The 18,953-nt window shown below is 34.6% G+C and overlaps 1 protein-coding gene across 1 annotated transcript in view; it reads left to right on the top strand.

Moving 5' to 3' along the window:
- LOC123542904 (uncharacterized) overlaps window positions 1-18,953 on the top strand; it is a 195,577-nt gene that overhangs the window by 143,785 nt on the left and 32,839 nt on the right. Inside the window, exons 23-30 of the mRNA XM_053531345.1 lie at window positions 420-1,307; window positions 1,853-2,644; window positions 5,344-5,733; window positions 7,750-7,990; window positions 9,675-9,768; window positions 11,852-11,958; window positions 14,136-14,243; window positions 17,340-17,389. Coding sequence (XP_053387320.1) covers window positions 420-1,307; window positions 1,853-2,644; window positions 5,344-5,733; window positions 7,750-7,990; window positions 9,675-9,768; window positions 11,852-11,958; window positions 14,136-14,243; window positions 17,340-17,389 — 2,670 coding nt within the window. The remainder of the gene's footprint in view (window positions 1-419; window positions 1,308-1,852; window positions 2,645-5,343; window positions 5,734-7,749; window positions 7,991-9,674; window positions 9,769-11,851; window positions 11,959-14,135; window positions 14,244-17,339; window positions 17,390-18,953) is intronic.

The following is an 18,953-nucleotide window of genomic DNA, read 5'->3' as shown; positions in this document are numbered from 1 at the left end:
TGATTGGTTAGTCTTATAATGTATACATGTCAATCTGTTTGGTTGACTGGCCTTTTTTGTTCTTAACACTTCTCTCATACATTTTAAAGTACTAAAATGTTTTAGATTTGTTAACTTAACTTTTTTTTTAATGTTCTTCTATCTTAAGACATCAATAAATTTAGAATAAAGAAAACAAGAAATGATGATGATATTATGGATCCATTGTTGTTTGAAATAGTTGTCACTTTTGAAAACTTCATGATAGTCATGCACTTTAGATGATTTCTTATAAAATGACTTTATTTTTTACTAGAGATTTTGAAAGTCACACAGAATATGAGATTAATTGTCAGATTATCTCTAGAATGAGTAAAATCTGAATATATCTATTCCTCCTTATATATTAAATTTTGTTTGAAATATTTTCTTGTAAACAGCCAGACAAAGAAGAAATTGAATTCAATTTGGTGAAGCCACAAAAATCAGAATCTTCAAAGACTGGTTCAAAAATATCTTCCAAAGAAAATGAAGATCAATCCAAAGGAGTGAAAAATGAAGGAAAGTTGAAGGAAAGTGAAGACGAACAATCCAAACAGGTAAAAACTAAAAGAAAATTGAAGGAAACAGAACTTGAAAAGTCCAATGAGGTTAAAAGTGTGACAAAGGAGAAGGAAAGAGAACTTGGAAAGTCCAAAGAGGTAAAAAGTGAAGCAGAGTTTAAGGAAAGAGAACTTGAAAAGTCCAAAGAGGTTAAAGATGAAGTAAAGGTGAAGGAAAGAGAACTTGAAAAGTCAAAAGAGGTAAAAAGTGAAGCAAAGTTGAAGAAAAGAGAACTTGAAAAGTCCAAAGAGGTAAAAAGTGAAGTAAAGCTGAAGGAAAAAGAACTTGCAGAATCAGTGAAAGAGTATTCTTTTAGTGGTTCTGGTATGGCAGATTTCCTTTCTTCAAGGGGTGACTCATTTTCTGCAAGCCTCCCAAGGACTATGACTTCATCTGAGTGGCGTAGGTTCTCTCCCGATGATCCTTTCACCCCAACTGCAGAAAAGAAACAAAAGCAACCCAAAGAATTAAGAAAGGATTTGACACCAGAGGACTTGCACGGAGCAGAAACAAAAATGTCTGCAATCAGTGTAGTAATATCACCAAAAAAGAAGTCCCGTCCAGTTACAATGCAGCAGATGCTTTACGGTGAAAAGAAAAATCTTGAAGTTGCTCCTGCAGAGCTAGAGGCTGCTATTAAAAAGCTAAACAAGGATGCATTACCAAGGTCAAGGTCACCTAAAAGGCCAGGGTCAACTAAAGCAAAACAGCAGTTGTCTCAGAAGGTAGAATTTGTGCTCCCCAACCAAAGAATGCTTATCACATGTTTGAAGTCTAACGTTATTACCGCTAAATTTTGTTGAAAACCTGATACATTTATAACCAGCTATGGAGCTAGTTTGTTTTTAAAATACTCCTTGCCCAATTTAACATGTGTTTGTTGCAGTTTAATCTACGGAGAGAATTTTCCCCGTATTTCATAGTGTTTATTGTATTATTTTCGTCTGATAGCTATTGTTTTGTTTCAGGAAGTGAAAGAATTTTGAAGATTAGTTGAAAATTAGTTGAAAAATATAAAAAGTTATGTGCATTGGAATATTTGATAAAATTGGCAGCCACTTTGTTTTCATAGGAACATAAAACAAAATGGCAAAAATAATTTTTTTTTTTTTTTTTTGATATTTTTTTTAAACTATATTTCACGTACAATAAGCCTTTTATTTTATGATGTTGATCAGAAAACCTGAAATAGTCTTCTGATAGTTTTCATTTTAAGGAAGGTGACCCATATTTTAAGCCTTATAAATTAATCTGTATTTTTTTCTTACAGCGATCATCACCACTCAAGCTGAATTCTGTTATTGAAAGCAGAACTAATTCTCTCATGTCCTTAGAAAATAATGCTAGCTCTGTATCAGAAATTCAAACTAACCAATCAGATTTGACAGTTCAGAATCTACAGGAAGGATTTGTAGATAGTTCTTCTGACAGTGTTAATAACTTCAAGGTCCATTTAGCTCAACTGCCATCAGAACCAGATACAGCTAAAGTTACAAAGTTTCAATGTGTATCAAAAGTCCTGACTTTTGAAATTGAAGCAGAGCATAAAAGTAGGTCAGGTGTTAAGAAGGCCAACATCTCAAAAGGTGTTAAGGCACAGGCTGAACCCATTGGTTTTATGAAAGAGGAGGATAATTTTTATAATTTGGATAAATTTTCAATAGCAGGAAATAGTTTCAGTATTGGAGAAGAATTTAAAGGGTTTAAAAAAACTTCAGGCAGAAAAAAGCCTTCTAGGTCAAGGTCATTTGGAGGATTTGCAAAAATCAGGTCAAGGTCAACTTCACATATACTAGGTGAAAGTTTACCGGGAAAAGTGTCACTGAGCAACAGGTTATCTTTGCTTACAAGTAGAAATAAGTATCATGTTGGTTACTCAGAATTTGGTGACAAGTCAATCTTGAATAAAACAGAAACAATGTACCATAGTAACGTCAAGTCACCAAAAGAAAATCTATTCCCCCCAAAATGGAAATTTAGAAATGATACTGTTGCCATAGCAACTCCAGTCAGCCAAAGTGACCTTCAGAATTCAGAGGTCAAGGAAATAACATCTGAAGAGGTATTTTAAACTTTACAGGTAGAAAGCATGCCCCTTTTGCTGATGTTAAACCATTTTGTTTTCATTTTTACAGAAAACAGACCACATGTTGTGTTTTAGAAAATGCTTGATTTTGGTTTTACACAATTGTTGAAAGCACAATTGATTTTAGATTTTCCAATCCATACCATATGTTTGATATGCAGTCGGATCTGTTCAAAAAGATCACCTGGGTACAAAGACCACCATTCTGGCCTAAAACTCTGCTCATTTCATTTTCTGTTCAAGAATTGTGTGTTTGAATCCTTGAATAAAGACCAGCTGAAAGTAATGGCTCTTTTTTTGGCTCACCCAGTTGTGTCTTTATGTTCAGATTTGACTGCACTAATATTCATTCATGTTAGACATTACTAACACAACAACTTTTGTAAAATTCAACATTTTTTATGAAGGTTATAAGTGAACAGTAGCTTTTTTACTATGCTTAACTTTATTTTAGACATTGCAGCACTACGTTACTGCAATTCTTTATTTTTTTTAATATGTAGATTGAAGTTTATAAAGAATTTGAAACAGTCATTTATTATAATAATGTTGTGGTATATAACTTTATTATGAAATATGAAAGGGAGTTAAAAAGTGGCCCGGCAACTCAGTAGATATACCAGTGAAATGATATTTGAGCATGAAAATGGTGTTTGAGCATTGAAGTTGTACTTTAAGCATTGAAATAGTATTCTGAGGCCTTTGGTTTAAGGTCCAGTCTGGCTCCATATGTAATCTCACCCATTGAATATGAAGACTGATTTATGTATGTAGATAATGACATAATTGGGAGCTGACAGTATTATGTTTATATAGAATGCCATTGTTGTTTTTTTATTCAAAACTTGCCAATTATAAGTAAATTGAATTTAATAGTAAATTTCTACATCTTAAGGGGAAATGCCACAGCTGTGTCGGTTTTTTATATAGGAAAAGAAGGAAGATTTTAACTAGCAGGGAGAATTTTCTTAAACTTTGCATGATCATAGATCATCCTATTAGAAACAAATTTATGCAAAAAAATCTGGGGGTCCCGGTGCTACTTTTTGAGTTATCTGCACCTGAATGCGAGATTTTTGCTCATTTTAGGTCATTTTCAAGGGCAGATAACTCAAAATCTAGCGTACGGATACCTTATTTCATTTAAAATATTTTTGTAATTACTTTTCCCAGTCTTTATGCAATTTTTAACCATTCTATCAAACAGAATTTTTGTTGTGTTTCAACAAGTAAACATACTGCTTTTTTTCTTGAAAAAAGGGGCAAAATTTGGGAAGAAATTTTCTATTTGTTTGTGTAAGGGGACTTTGAATATATGGCTGTCTCATAGAATTCCTGCAAATTATGTACAGTTGCATAAAATTAAAGTAACAAACCCACTAATCTAAAATCAAATAAAGTGTAACTAACCATTACCTTGAGTTATCTGCCCTTGAAAATGACTAAAGAGCAAAAAACTCGCATTTAGGGGCAGAAAAACTCAAAAAGTAGCACCGGGACCCCAATTTTTTTTCAATAAATTTTGTTTCTAATATGATGCTCTATGTTTCATGCAAAGTTTAAGAAAATTCCCCCCGCTAGTTAAAATTTTTCCTTCTTTGCCTTTATGAAAAACCCACACAACTGTCCCATTTCCCCTTAATGGTTTGTTTCAGCAAATTGTCAAATATTCCCTGAATTGCATACTGTTATTCAGTCATGGAAATATTCCCAAATTAGCATACTCAATTAGAGAAATATTCACAAATTAGCATACTCCAAATCGGCATACTTGGTTAGGGAAATATTTCCAAATTGACATACTCAGCTAGGAAAAATTATTCCTTAATTAGCATACTAACAAACTTGATTATATTTAGCATGACTCTTTTTACTGTTTGACAGGTTCATTTCTAATTCTCAGCATATATATTTTAATACCAGTCCTGTTAAAATCTGTCAAATGTGCTTTATAAAGCTTAATGCAGGACTGTAAAGGGTTTTGATAACAGTTCCTGAACAATGAACATGTTTAGCCAAATGTGAAAAAAAAGAGTCAGGCTGTATATATAGCTCTTAGCTTTGATGTTGTCAGTTACAAAAATTAGTCAGGATTAACAGAATATGTATTTAATATTTCTTTTATTATTTTCAGCACAATTAAAGCTAAGTTGTATATGAATAAGTTAAGGTTCATGAAAAGTAGTGAGTTATTTTCCCCTGAAATTAATGTTGTTACCTCCCTTTCATACACCATTGTTCTCCATATATTTAAATACAAGACTAGAACACAAGGGAATAAAACAAAAATACAATAAGTTTATGTATTAAATTTTAAAGAGACACATTCACACATTTTACATTTCAGCATTTTTCAAAATCCAAAAAGTACCTGTCTTTGTTAGCAATCTTGAATAAAATACAAAAAAAATATGTATGATGTTTTTTTATTGAACTGCCATATAATATAAGCAAAAATAAAGCCATTGCAAATTTAATTCTGTTTACAGTGTTTAAAAATAGATTATAAAAAGCCTATGAATTATTATTATTTTATTGCAGGATAGACTTTTGTTTTGTTTAAGTGAAGACAAATATGTTACAAAGATTCTTTCTGCTTTTACAGTAACAAGTAGTCTTTGACAAATTAGACTGGATAAGTGTTTCTTTATTAATTTGTTAATTGGTTATTTCAGCTCGACACACATACAGAATCCATCCAAGAGGAGACAACTGCTAAATCTCCCCACTCCAGATCATCCCGATCTTCTCAGAAAGCATCCAGACTGTCTGCTAAATCTAAAAGCTCCGCCTCTCACATTGAAAGCCCCGCCCCTTCTGAACTACTGCAGCCAAAATCTCCATCTACTTTTGGCAGAATGTCTCCAGATACTACAAATAGAACTTCTCCTGTTACTATAAATAGATCTCCAAGGACGACTGCTACACCTGGCACTTTGGTGTCAGAAGTGCAGCGACCTGTGTCAATATCTTCTGTCCAACCAAGAATTTGTGATTCTCCACCCCCACCTTTGCATAGATCCCTGCCCCCTCATTTGCATAAAGAAACACAGACAGATGATTGGGTAACTATCAGATGACAAACAGAGCTCCTCCCCTCCTTTGTTTTATACTGCTGTTTTATGTTATGTTCATGCTTTTATGTTTAGTTGTATTTTAAGTTGATGTTAAATAGAACTGTTTTTAATTGTTTAACAGAAAAATAAAATATTTAATGTGGATTTTTATAAAAGCAATGTAAATTTCTTTATGTATACAACAAACTGCATAGAATATCATATTGCAATAAGAACAAAAATTTTCTTATGATGAAGTTCTATTCGATTAAAATTACGTGGAAAATTTCAAGGTTTTGTTACATCAAAAAAACAGTTCTTTTTATTCCTCCTCATATATTGTGTATATATATATAACTTCAATTGTTCTGTTCTTCTGTTAGAAAAGCCATGTCAGGATATAGCCATTACCCTGCCAAATTTCTACAATGGACTGGTCCATCATTCAATTTGGGCAATACCATTTATTGTTCAAAGAGATGTTCACTGAAAATTTACTGACTGAATAGTGAACGGTGCAGTCCGTAATCAGTCTCTGTATGTTTCTTGATGAAGTAGGTAGAAACAGTCAGTATTCAAACAAACTAGCATTTCTCCTGTTCTATAATCATAATTGAGCCACGCCAGGGATAAACCAGCATTGTGCAATTTGTGACCAACAAGGATCCAGACCCGCCTGGGCATCCACGCAGTCTGGTCAGGATCCATGCTGTTCGCTTTCAAAGCCTATTGCAATTAAAGAAACCTTTAGCACAACATGGATCCTGACCAGACTGTATAGATTTGCAGGCTAGTCTGGATCCATGCTGGTCGCAAATGCATTATGTTGGTTTTCTCATAGTGTGGCTCATTGCATTGGGGTATCATTTTATCTTGACACAGCTCATGTAACAGGCTATTTATATGAAACTTGATTGACATTAAACAGTCTAGAATATTACTGGTATATTATCTGTATGAGCCGTGCCATGCGAAAACCAACATAGTGGCTTTGCGACCAGCATGGATCCAGACCAGTCTGCGCATCCGCGCAGTCTGGTTAGGATCCATGCTGTTCGCTAACGGTTTCTCTAATCGCAATAGGCTTTGAAAGCATACAGCATGGATCCTCACCAGATTTAACTATACTGAGGATACTCAGTCAGACAGAACGTATATCTATCACAAAAAGAAAAGGAAAAAGAGTAATTTGTATATGTAGGGATACGCGCATGTATAAAAAGATGTTTTAACAGCATGTTAGTGAGAGAATCTCTCTGTTAACACAAAAAAAGTCATGTTTTCTTCCCTTTTAAAACCCCCCCCCCCCCCCCCAAAAAAAAAGTGACAAGAACACATCTTTTATGCTAGAATAATATTAGAAGACTGTTTAATGTGTTAGTATTAAGTTTACAAAATTAATGTTAGGCTAGATTACTATGTTGCTGTCAGCCGTTCTTTTTGTTTTCAGTATCAGTAGAGGTTGGGGTTTTTTTTGTTCTGTTCTGTTCTGTTCCCCAGCACTGACTGTTTTGTTATCAAATGCACTTTTTTGTTCAACTTCCCTTGCATTCCTGTATTATTTTTTGTTTTAGTTTTGAATCAAATTTTCTCAACGCAGTAACTGATTAACAACTGCATTGAAGAATAAAATTTTGTTTGTGTAAAAAGTGATTAACTGCATATACATTAAGAAGCAGTTAAACAGTTTTAACGTGATGATTTTTTTCTTTCAAATAATGAAACAGGAAGTCTCTAATTTATCTATAGATACCATTCATTTTTACTAAAGTTATATTTGATAGTGTAGAGATTCATCAAGTTATGTATAATTATTGTGGAAAAATTGTCATAAAAATGCTTGTATTCAAGCATTATTACTGTTTTAGCATTGAAATGAAGCTGTTAGGTGAAATTTACATAACCATAGATTTTATATACATATTTTTTACAAATTTTTACTAACAATATGGTAATTTGACGTTTATGTTTATAAAAATATTAACCAATCAAAAGCTGTTATTTAGTCCCGCATTCTATTTTTAGCTGGCACAGATTGAGCATGAGCCAGTCTCTGGTAACACTGAAGACGAGGTCAGGCAGTCGTCTGCTAAGAGTCGCGCTTCACTTCGCAGCCAGTTTAAATCACGCCTGGATGAAACTCGTCAAGCCGTAGAGGAAAGACGTACAAAGTCTCCAGTTATTGCAGTGCTTGCTCAGAAGTCAATCGATGATGAATTAATCATTGAAGATGATGATGATCTACCTATTCCTGATGATCTTAAAGGTGAAAACTTTGTCTAAACCTTTAGCCTGCTAAATTTCTAAAATGGACTGGTCCATCATTCACTTTGGGCAATACCATTTATCATTTGAAGGGGTACGTGTTTACTGAAAATTAACTGACTGAATAGCAGAAGTGAAGACCATGATCAGCCTACACAGATGTGCATGCTGATCTTGGTCTACACTGGTTGCAAATGCAGAAACACTTGCCCGGAGCACGCTAAAGGTTGAAGAATTTGTTGAGTAAGCAAAAATACTTTGATATGACATGTTCATGGACATGTGGTCATACACAGTATGTTATACGTAGTAATAATGCATGTGCTGAAAATTTTCTTTTGTTAAATTTAGTGTTAGGACCTGGTGAAAATATCAAATATACCTGTTTCAAATGTGTACAGTAAAACAGTGTCTTAAGTGTCCATGGCTAAACAATGTTATAAGTGTCCATTACTAAACAATGTTATAAGTGTCCATGACTAAACAATGTTGTAAGTGTCCATGGCTAAACAATGTTACAAGTGTCCATTACTAAACAATGTTGTAAGTGTTCATGGCTAAACAATGTTGTAAGTGTCCATTACTAAACAATGTTATAAGTGTCCATGACTAAACAATGTTGTAAGTGTTCATGGCTAAACAATGTTATAAGTGTTCATGACTAAACAATGTTGTAAGTGTTCATGGCTAAACAATGTTGTAAGTGTCCATTACTAAACAATGTTATAAGTGTCCATGACTAAACAATGTTGTAAGTGTTCATGGCTAAACAATGTTATAAGTGTTCATGACTAAACAATGTTGTAAGTGTTCATGGCTAAACAATGTTGTAAGTGTCCATTACTAAACAGTGTTATAAGTGTCCATGACTAAACAATGTTGTAAGTGTCCATGGCTAAACAATGTTACAAGTGTCCATTACTAAACAGTGTCCATGGCAAAACAATGTTATAAGTGTCCACGGCAAAACAATTCTGTCATCTCAAATTTAATATAAAACCTAGATTAACTTATACAAGTATCATTTTTGTATACCAGTCTAACTAACCCAGGAAATACTTTGCCTGTAGGAGAGATTTGATCTTTTCCTTGAGATTATCTAGCAAGGCAAGGTTGTTCTTTTTTGCCTTATCATTTGAAATGCTTGTCTACTTCTGCAGATAGAGCCATTGAGAGGTTCAAAGTAAGGTTCCTATTTATTGATTATGAGGTCAGTAGGTCAAAAGTCAAAGTCGCAGTGACCCGGAACATTTAAACTATTTCTGGATGATAGCTTGAGAATGCTTTAGGTTGATAGGAAGGTTGGTGATGAACAGCAGATGACACCTATTGATTTTGAGGTCAGTAGGTAAAAGGTCAAGGTCACAGAGACCCAGAAAAGTTTAACCCTTTCCAGACAATAACTTGAGAATGCTTGGGTCTAGGGTCACGAAACTTAATAGGGAGGTTGATCATGGACAACAGATGATCCCCATTGATATTTGAAGTTTGACATTGACAATTGCTTACTTTTGTGACAAGGCCGTATTGCGGGGGTATAATTCGTCACTCCTGTGACAGCTCTAGTTAAAGGTTCAAAGTTAAGTTCTTATTGAAAAAATCAAAGAAAGGTTTCTACTGAAAGGTTTAAAGTAAGATATGAATGTTTGTTATATGATTAAACAATTACTATCTGTATATTTTAGAGGAAGTTTTATACAGAGAAGATACTTTAGATGCTGGCACTTCTCCCCCTCCAAGCAAACAGGAAATCAGCAGGAAAATAAGTGTGGCTTCTAGGTAACATAATTATGGCAACATTCCAGTAGTAAAATTGCTATGGTAACATCACAATGGTAACTGCACTACAATAATGTAACTATGGTAATATTAATATGGAAACATTACTACGATAACATAAACAAAGTTATGTTAATTTAAGTATGGCAATGTAATTATGGTAATGTTATAATGGTAACATTATTAAGGTAAAATAATTGCAGTCACATAACTGTGGTAACATTACTGTAGTAATGGAACTATGCTGGTGTAACTATGATATTATTATTTGGGAAATGTAACTATGGTAATGTAACTATGGTGATATAACTTTGGTAATGTTACTGTGGTACTGTAATATCACTATGGCAACATGCCTATGGTACAGTTAATTTCTTGTGTACTTGACACCTTCTGCCCGATTGTTTTTTATCAGCAAAAGCTTCTTTTAAAACAAAAGGATTAAATTTTAACAAAATATTTGATAAACTTGAATCTACTTGATAGCTTTATGTAACTATTTAGGTTTTAGAGGAGAATTTTTAGCTCACCTGTCTCATAGTGACAAGGTGAGCTTTTGTGATCACCCGTCGTCCGTCGTCTGTGCCTGCGTGCATCCATCAACAATTTCTTGTCTGAGCGATAGTGGTTTCATTTATGATTTTATTTTAACCAAACTTGCATACAACTTGTATCACCATAAGATCTCGGTTCCTTTCTTGAACTGGCCAGATCCCATTATGGGTTACAGAGTTATGGCCCCTGAAAGGGCCAAAATTAGCTATTTTGACCTTGTCTGCACAAAAGCAGCTTTATTTATGATTTGATTTTAACCAAACTTGCACACAACTTGTATCACTATAAGATCTTGGTTCCTTTTTTGAACTGGCCAGATTCCATTATGGGCTCCAGAGTTACGGCTTGCCGGAATTAGCTATTTTGACCTTGTCTGCACTATAGCAACTTCATTTATGATTTTATTTTAACCAAACTTGCACACAACTTGTATCACCATAAGATCTTGGTTCCTTTTTTGAACTGGCGAGATTCCATATTGGGGTCCAGAGTTATGGCCCCTGATACGGTCAGAATTAGCTATTTTGACCTTGTCTGCACAAAATTTGAGTCACCATAAGATCTCTGTTTCTTTCTTGAACCGGCCAACTTGCACACAACTTGTATCACCACAAGATCTTGCTTCCTTTCTTGAACTGGCGAGATTCCATCATGGGTTCCAGAGTTATGGCCCCTTAAAGGTCCAAAATTGGCTATTTTGGTTTTGCAGCCATATAGAGACTTCATTTATGGTTTTAATTTGATACAAACTTCCAAAATATCTTCAACAACAATAAATCTTGGATTCCATGACAAATCAGATCCAATCGTAGGTTCCAGAGTAATTTTAAATCTGATTACCTCCCCTGATTGTAATCAAAATGGATTTATATCAGTAAGTACTTATAGGACTTATTTGAAATTTCATTATTGTTATTAGTTGGACTGAGACAATCAGGGTAGATAACTATGGACTGATTTTATGTCAAATTACCTCCCTTTATTTCAAATTAAAATGGGTATATCTCCATAACTAATGAAGATACTGATCTGAAATTTCATTTTTGTCAACAGGTTTATTTGGCAGATCCTTCTTTTGTTCACTTACAATATTTTATTTTTTTTAATTACTTCCCTTTTACGTTACTATAAATAGCTTATTTTTAGTAACTTTTTTATTATTGGCCGTAGGGAAAAACCGAGACCACTTTTCTGTGGTACAACATGGATGGTACCTCCAATCTTTAGGTGTATTTTGACATATCTGTACCTTGTAAGATTTTTTTTTCTTTTTGGTTAAATTTCTTCCCTTTGTTGTTCCTGTCCTTTCGACTTAGATATTTTTTCTGAGGACTTTCTTGTCCTCAAGTGCAATGATAACAGGTGAGCGATATAGGGCCATCATGGCCCTCTTGTTACCTTGTGGCATTAGGGTTAGTGTTCATTAAAGTTTTTTTGAAAGATTTAAAGATTTTTTCAGTTTTTATTTTGGTTTTAAGGGTTTTTTCTTTGTGTAGTTTGGTTTTAAGAATTTTTTCTTTGTTTTCAGGAAGTCGACCAATTTAGCTGAACATCCAGTTGTTAATGAATATTTACGAGCTTACACTGGTATCCACAACTTCAAAGAGGCAATGAGCAGAGTTCTTGTCGATAAAGGTAAGCTACTCTCTTCAGCTCTGTTAAACTTTACAGAGTTGTGTCCCTTCACTGTAATATATGGGTAGTTGTTATAGGGACATACATGTGATAAGTTTAGAATCCCAAAACTGGAGGTTTGCCATTTTTCAGCTGGAGTTGGGGTCTCAAAACTGGAGGTTTTTCATCGACATAAATTAAGCGCGCGGACACATAACTTAGAGGCAAAATCCAACATTTTCGGCCACAAAATAATGTATATAAGTCTACACCAGAAGAAACAATCCTCATAACTCTTGATTTGAATTTTGACAGAGTTATGCCACTTTTTAACTTCATTGTTTTTTGTTAAAGTTTTATATAGTCTAATATCTCTGTTACATTCAAAGCTATTGACTATTATGCCCCTTTTACTGGCAAAGCTTTAATTGCCCCTTTTACTGGCAAAGCTTTAATTCAGAGTCAATCACTGAAAAAAGTCGAGCATGCTATCTTACAGAAGCTCCCTCTTGTTCTAACTTTCTTAACAGATTAAATTTGTAGAAACAAAGTCTCAATTTAGGTCTGAAATGAAGTGAACATGCATTAACATTATTCTACTCGAGGACTTAAAAAAAACGAAGCTCTAAATTGGTCTGAACACAACTCATAAATTATGTAAATTCTTTACCCCACCCACTTTCATATAAAAATACTGATGATTTTGACATGAAAAATAGAAAACAGAAATGCATCAACATGTATTTACCCTTACCAAAATAATGTAGATTGATATTATCAAATAAATGAGTGTGTGTTGTCATCCAGTTTTCAATGAAATATGTCCGATTTAGTAGCAAAATTAATTTGGTAAACATTGGAAGAAAATGGCGTAACTCCATAAGGGGAAATAACACTCCTGTTCTAAAAATAGTAATGGGTTGGTTTTTCCAACAATTACTTATGTGATTTTATTACCGAGCAAAATTTTTCTTTGAATAATCAAAATTCATTTCAGTTGGGAATTATTTTCTTATGACTGGGAGTTTTTTGCTTCAAACTGGTAAAAAATGGAGCTTAATTGGCATTGAGAATGGGCAGATATTCGGCCCCGTGAGACAGGTGGGAAATGCCCTGCTTGTCTAATCCCTTATCAAAACAAACAATTAATAATTCACCTGTGAAAAACAACTCTTTCCTCCAGCTACATGTGTGTCAAACATGTATAATACACAACAGTCGGTGACACTTTGATTTATTGTGCACTCCTTGGTAATTATCAACCCAGTCATAATACCGATTTTTTTTTTTTGATTTTTTTTTTTGAAAAGCGGGAGGAATAGGGTTTTGGTCGGGAGACGGGAGGCAAGGTGAAAAAATCGGGATTTTGACCCTCCCGCGCGGGAGATCACATGTATGTATAGGGACGAAAAATTTTTAACATTCTACCCAAAGAATAGGTATAAAATAGAACACTCAACTGTTGTCAGCATTTGCATCTTCATTCATGCTCAAGATTCAGTTAAAATTCTTACATTTAAGCTGGTATCTCGGCAACAAATTGGGAGAAAAGAATGAAACTTTAAAAAAAGAAATGGGATAATCTGACCTGCATTGCTTCACAAGTCTCTAACTTAGTGAATATTTTTGAAGGTCAAAATCACCACCTGCCGATCCCAGATGTTTCGTATGCAGAAATATTCAGATTTCACTAAAAACTGAAGTACTGAAGTGCCAAAACCAAATTTGTATATCTTTCCTTGACAATATGATGTGTCTTGGTGAAATTAGGAATTTAGACTGGCTGAAATGTTCACCAATTTCTTCACTTATTGTATCTGCTAATTGTGAATAATCTTAACCTGTAAGGAAAGCTGCGGGTTTTCCATATGAAATAAACTTTATCATATGTTTGACGTCATGGGAATGAAATAAAGCCGTTACATAAAAATGATGATAATACACTAGTGTGATAAAGCTTTGCCGTCGACGTCATTTACAGTATAGGAGACGTTGGTCTAATTGACTTGTTTGTAATAGTTAAAGAAAGTAAAATTTCTGATGTTTCGGCAGGAAAAGCTAACGTGATAAAAAGAATATAACATGTATGACTTTCCACATTGAATTTATTAAACTTGTTGAATAAAATAGATAAAATTCTCATTTAATAATTTGATATGAAAAGACACTCATTATCCTCTATGTGTTTTATTTTATAGATCAGATGTCAGCCAGCCAGATTTTGACAGATTTAGATGTTATACAGTTCAACAAGGATAACAAAGTAGTTCCACAAATCTCAAATATGACAGAAAATATCTATTATGGTATGTAAATAGCAGTTTTTAGGTTTATGGACAAAGTGAATCTACCATGCCAATGTGTTTTGGATAAGAAAATTCCATCCTAGGCTAAGTTTTTTTTTCAACAAAAATGAGTTTCTACTAACAAAACCAGTGCAAGATTCAAACAGGATTATCTTAAACTTGTGGGTGGGATATCTTTCTTGTCAAAACTCAAGTTAGTATGGTAAATTCAGTATTTCACAGTACAGTAAACCTCGCTTATAAGGAACAGCTTGGGACCTTTAAAAATTGTTCCTTAAAACCGAGGTTCCTTGTATCCGTATAGCGAACTAGTTCCTTGTAACCGAGATTTGTATAATAAACACAATTTGTATAGCGAACACTTTATTTTAAAGACATTTGAAAAGAGCTATGTGTTGACACTCCTAGTCGACCATGAATCTTTAAATTTATGAGAGAAAGTTGCGAGTCTAGTACCTGTCCTCTCCTGGAGGGACGGTAAGGTAAAGAAACAACCTGCATGTGTTTGGCTGAAATAGTAATGACACACGGCATTTAATCTAAACTTAGCCAAAATGTACGTCGAGAATGACTAATTTGTGTTTATTTTTGTCGGTTATTTCTATCTTCACTTTAGAGAGCGCTACATTATATGATATGAAATAAATGTTCAAATTTTCATTTGAATACACTGTCATGTCCATGTACAAGGGGAATATCATATAGAACTCAAATCTACAAAAGGAGAAACCGTCATTGATATAGCAAAATCAAAACAATACATACGGCTTAAAGTGTAAATTACACCTATAGTTTGAATTTCGTAATTTAGGTCTGGAAAAGGTGTTCCTTATAACCGAGTGTTCCTTATAACCGAGGATTTATACATTGAATAAAGAAGGAAATAGATCGGGGAATTGAAAACTGTTCCTTATATCCGAGTTCCTTATAAGTGAGGTTTACTGTACGCTTGATTTTGAACCAGGTGCCTGCCTGTGATGAAATAATGCACGGAGAGGCATCTTGGGGTCTTCCTCCACCATCAAAGCTGGAAAGTCACCATATGACTTAAATTGTGCAAAAACAAAAAAAGGAGGTTATGGAGGCTTTTTTTATGCCCTGAAAGGGAGGCATATTAGTTTTCAACTGTCCATTCGATCATTCATTAGTTCATTCGTCACGTTAACTTTTTGCATGAAGGCACTTTACTCGCGAACCACTGCACACAGGACCTTCAAACTTCACATGCTAATAGTACTTATTGAGTACACAACCCCTATTGACTTTGGGGTCACCAGGTCAAAGGTCAAGACGCTGTGGGGGCATTTGTCATCATTAGTGACAGCTCTTGTTGTTGTTTTTTTTGTTCAATTGTCTCAATTAAACAGGAGGTTCAGGGTGAGCTATTAACATAGGTGGGTGATCCAACATCCTACTTGGTCTGTAGCATTCTTGCAAATTTTTCTTTCAGATCTATTTAAATGAATCTACCTGACCCCTTTAAGGGCCTGATAGAGCTAAAAATAGAAAAACCATTACCGGTAAATGCCTTCTTTTCATGAATTGCTATCTGGATCTTTGTCATACTTACTGTCTGTAGATTGGTTTTAAGGTCTTGTTCCAAATTTATTCAGACGGGGACATGCTGCCCCTTGAAGGGACTGTTAGAGTACCTTTGAACAATTTCTCTTGAACCACTTGATGGTTATTCCATGGCTCCACATAAGATGCGTATTAGCGTAAATTGCTTCTGGTAATTTTTAGAAATTGATGCTTTACATATCAGAGCACAGTCATCATTTATTCGCTTCCTTTCTTTTAGCTCACCTGAGCACAAAGTGCTCAGGGTGAGCTTTTGTGATCGCCCTGTGTCCGTCGTCGTCCGTCGTCAGTCCTGCATCAACAATTTGACTGTTAACACTCTAGAGGTCACAGTTTTGACCCAATCTTAATGAAACTTAGTCAGAATGTTACCCTTATTAAAATCTTGGACGAATTCAATATTTGGTCATCTGGGGTCAGAAACTAGGTCACCAGGTCAAATCAAAAAGAAAAGCTTGTTAACACTCTAGAGGCCACATTTATGACTGTATCTTCATGAAACTTAGTCAGAATGTTAATTTTGATGATCTTTAGGTCAAGTTCGAATCTGGGTCATGTGAGTTCAAAAACTAGGTCACCGGATCAAATCAAAGAAAAAGTTAGTTAATACTTTAGAGGCCACATTTATGACCATATCTTAATGAAACTTGGTCAGAATGTTAATCTTGATGATCTATAGGTCAAGTTAAAATCTGGGACAGGTGGAATCAAAAACTAGGTCACCAGGTCAAATCAAAAGAAAAGCTTGTTAACACTCTAGAGGCCACATTTATGACTGTATCTTCATGAAACTTAGTCAGAATGTTAATCTTGATGATCTTTTAAGGTCAAGTTCGAATCTGGGTCACATTTATGACCATATCTTAATGAAACTTGGTCAGAATGTTAATCTTGATGATCTATAGGTCAAGTTAAAATCTGGGTCAGGTGGAATCAAAAACTAGGTCACCAGGTCAAATCAAAAGAAAAGCTTGTTAACACTCTAGAGGCCACATTTATGACTGTATCTTCATGAAACTTAGTCAGAATGTTAATCTTGATGATCTTTAGGTCAAGTTCGAATCTGGGTCATGTGGGGTCAAAAACTAGGTCACCGGGTCAAATCAAAGAAAAAGTTAGTTAACACTTTACAGTCCACATTTATGACCATATCTTAATGAAACTATCTTGATGATCTTTAGGTAAATAGGTCAGGTGAGCGATACAGGGCCTTCATGGCCCTCTTGTCTCGATTTTTTCTCATGAACCACAAGTTGAGGATCTTCATCAAACTTGTTCTGTAGCATTGTTATAACGTCTTTTCTGTAATTTCTTTATTTTAGGTTGGGGAGCTCAGCTCTTTTTGAAGCCAGCTAAAATTGAAAAATACCTTTAAACAACTTTTTCTTGTGAACCGCTTGGTATATATCGTTTATATGACTTCATATTAGTAATACTGAAAATGATGCCAGAACGAAGCACACACTTTCAATTTCAATTAACATATTCTGATATTTTGCCTATTTTTTCTTTCAGTTCTAAATGAGGTATCACAAGTTGTCAACAGTGTCCTGCAAAATGACAGGGTATGTATAACTTCTCAATGTATAACTTCCCTTGCCGAGTTAATATTTAGAATATGTGTAACTTCTCAATGTAGAACTTCCCTTGCCGAGTTAATATTTAGAATATGTGTAACTTCTCAATGTATAACTTCCCTTGCCAAGTTAATATTTAGAATATGTGTAACTTCTCAATGTAGAACTTCCCTTGCCGAGTTAATATTTAGAATATGTGTAACTTCTCAATGTAGAACTTCCCTTGCCAAGGGTACATACAATCTGACTAAAGTACATATCCAATTACACTACGCTTAGGATCTGAACACGAGCTATTGATAGCCTCGTTCTGATGACCCTTCCGCTAGCCAGTCAAAAGCTAATTTACAGCATTCTGCAAGCTTAAAAAGACCTTGGTTTTTAGCTCGACTATTCATAGAATAGTAGAGCTATTGGACTCGCCCATGCGTCGGCGTCCGCGTCGGCGTCTGCGTCGGCGTCCGCGTCCCGATTTGGTTAAGTTTTTGTATGTAAGCTGGTATCTCAGCAACCACTTGTGGGAATGGAGTGAAACTTCACACTCTTATTCACTGTGATAAACTGACTTACATTGCACAGGTTTCATAACTCTGTTTGCTTTTTTACAAAATTGTGCCCCTTTTTTGACTTAGAAATTTTTGGTTAAGGTTTTGTATGTAAGCTGGTATCTCAGTAACCACTTGTGGGAATGGATTGAAACTTCACACACTTATTCACTGTGATAAACTGACTTACATTGCACAGGTTTCATAACTCTGTTTTGCTTTTTTACAAAATTATGCCCCTTTTTTTACTTAGAAATTTTTTGTTAAGGTTTTGTATGTAAGCTGGTATCTCAGTAACCACTTGTGGGAATGGATTGAAACTTCAAACTCTTATTTACTGTGATAAACTGACTTACACTGCACAGGTTCCATAACTCTATTTTGCTTTTTTACAAAATTATGCCCCTTTTTCGACTTAGAATTTTTTGGTTAAGGTTTTGTATGTAAGCTGGTATCTCAGTACTTACTAATGGGAATGGATTGAAACTTCACACACTTGTTCACTGTCATGATCTGACATGCACAAAGCAGGTCCCATAACTTATTTTGCTTTTTTACAAAATTATGCCCCTTTTTCAACTTAGGAGTTTTGGGTTAAATTCTTATATGTAACCTGGTATCTCAGTACCCACTAATGGGAATGGATTGAAACTTCATACACTTGTCCACTGTCATGAGCTGGTAAGCACTATGCAGGTTCCATAACCCTATTTTACTTTTTACTAAATTATGCCCCTTTTTCGACTTCCGACTCGTATTCATTCAATTGACAAGGCTGTTGAATAGTCGAGCGTTGCTGTCCTCCGACAGCTCTTGTTGATATCTACAATTCTTATGTCGTAGCTGGTTAGCTCAGTCGGTAGGGCTCTTGCTCTGTAAGCGAGGGGTCCCGGGTTCGAACCTTGGACTGGCTGCAAATTTTTCTTACTCTTTGACATTTGAACAAGTTGTTTGATTGGTTCAAATAAAAATAGATTTGCGAAAATAAAAATAGCAATATAAATCCA

Source organism: Mercenaria mercenaria, chromosome 19 (genome assembly GCF_021730395.1).
Source record: "Mercenaria mercenaria strain notata chromosome 19, MADL_Memer_1, whole genome shotgun sequence".
In the NCBI taxonomy this organism is placed as follows: Eukaryota; Metazoa; Mollusca; class Bivalvia; order Venerida; family Veneridae; genus Mercenaria; species Mercenaria mercenaria.
The sequence above is the reverse complement of the archived record's forward strand: the minus strand, read 5'-3'. Positions and strand labels throughout refer to the sequence as shown.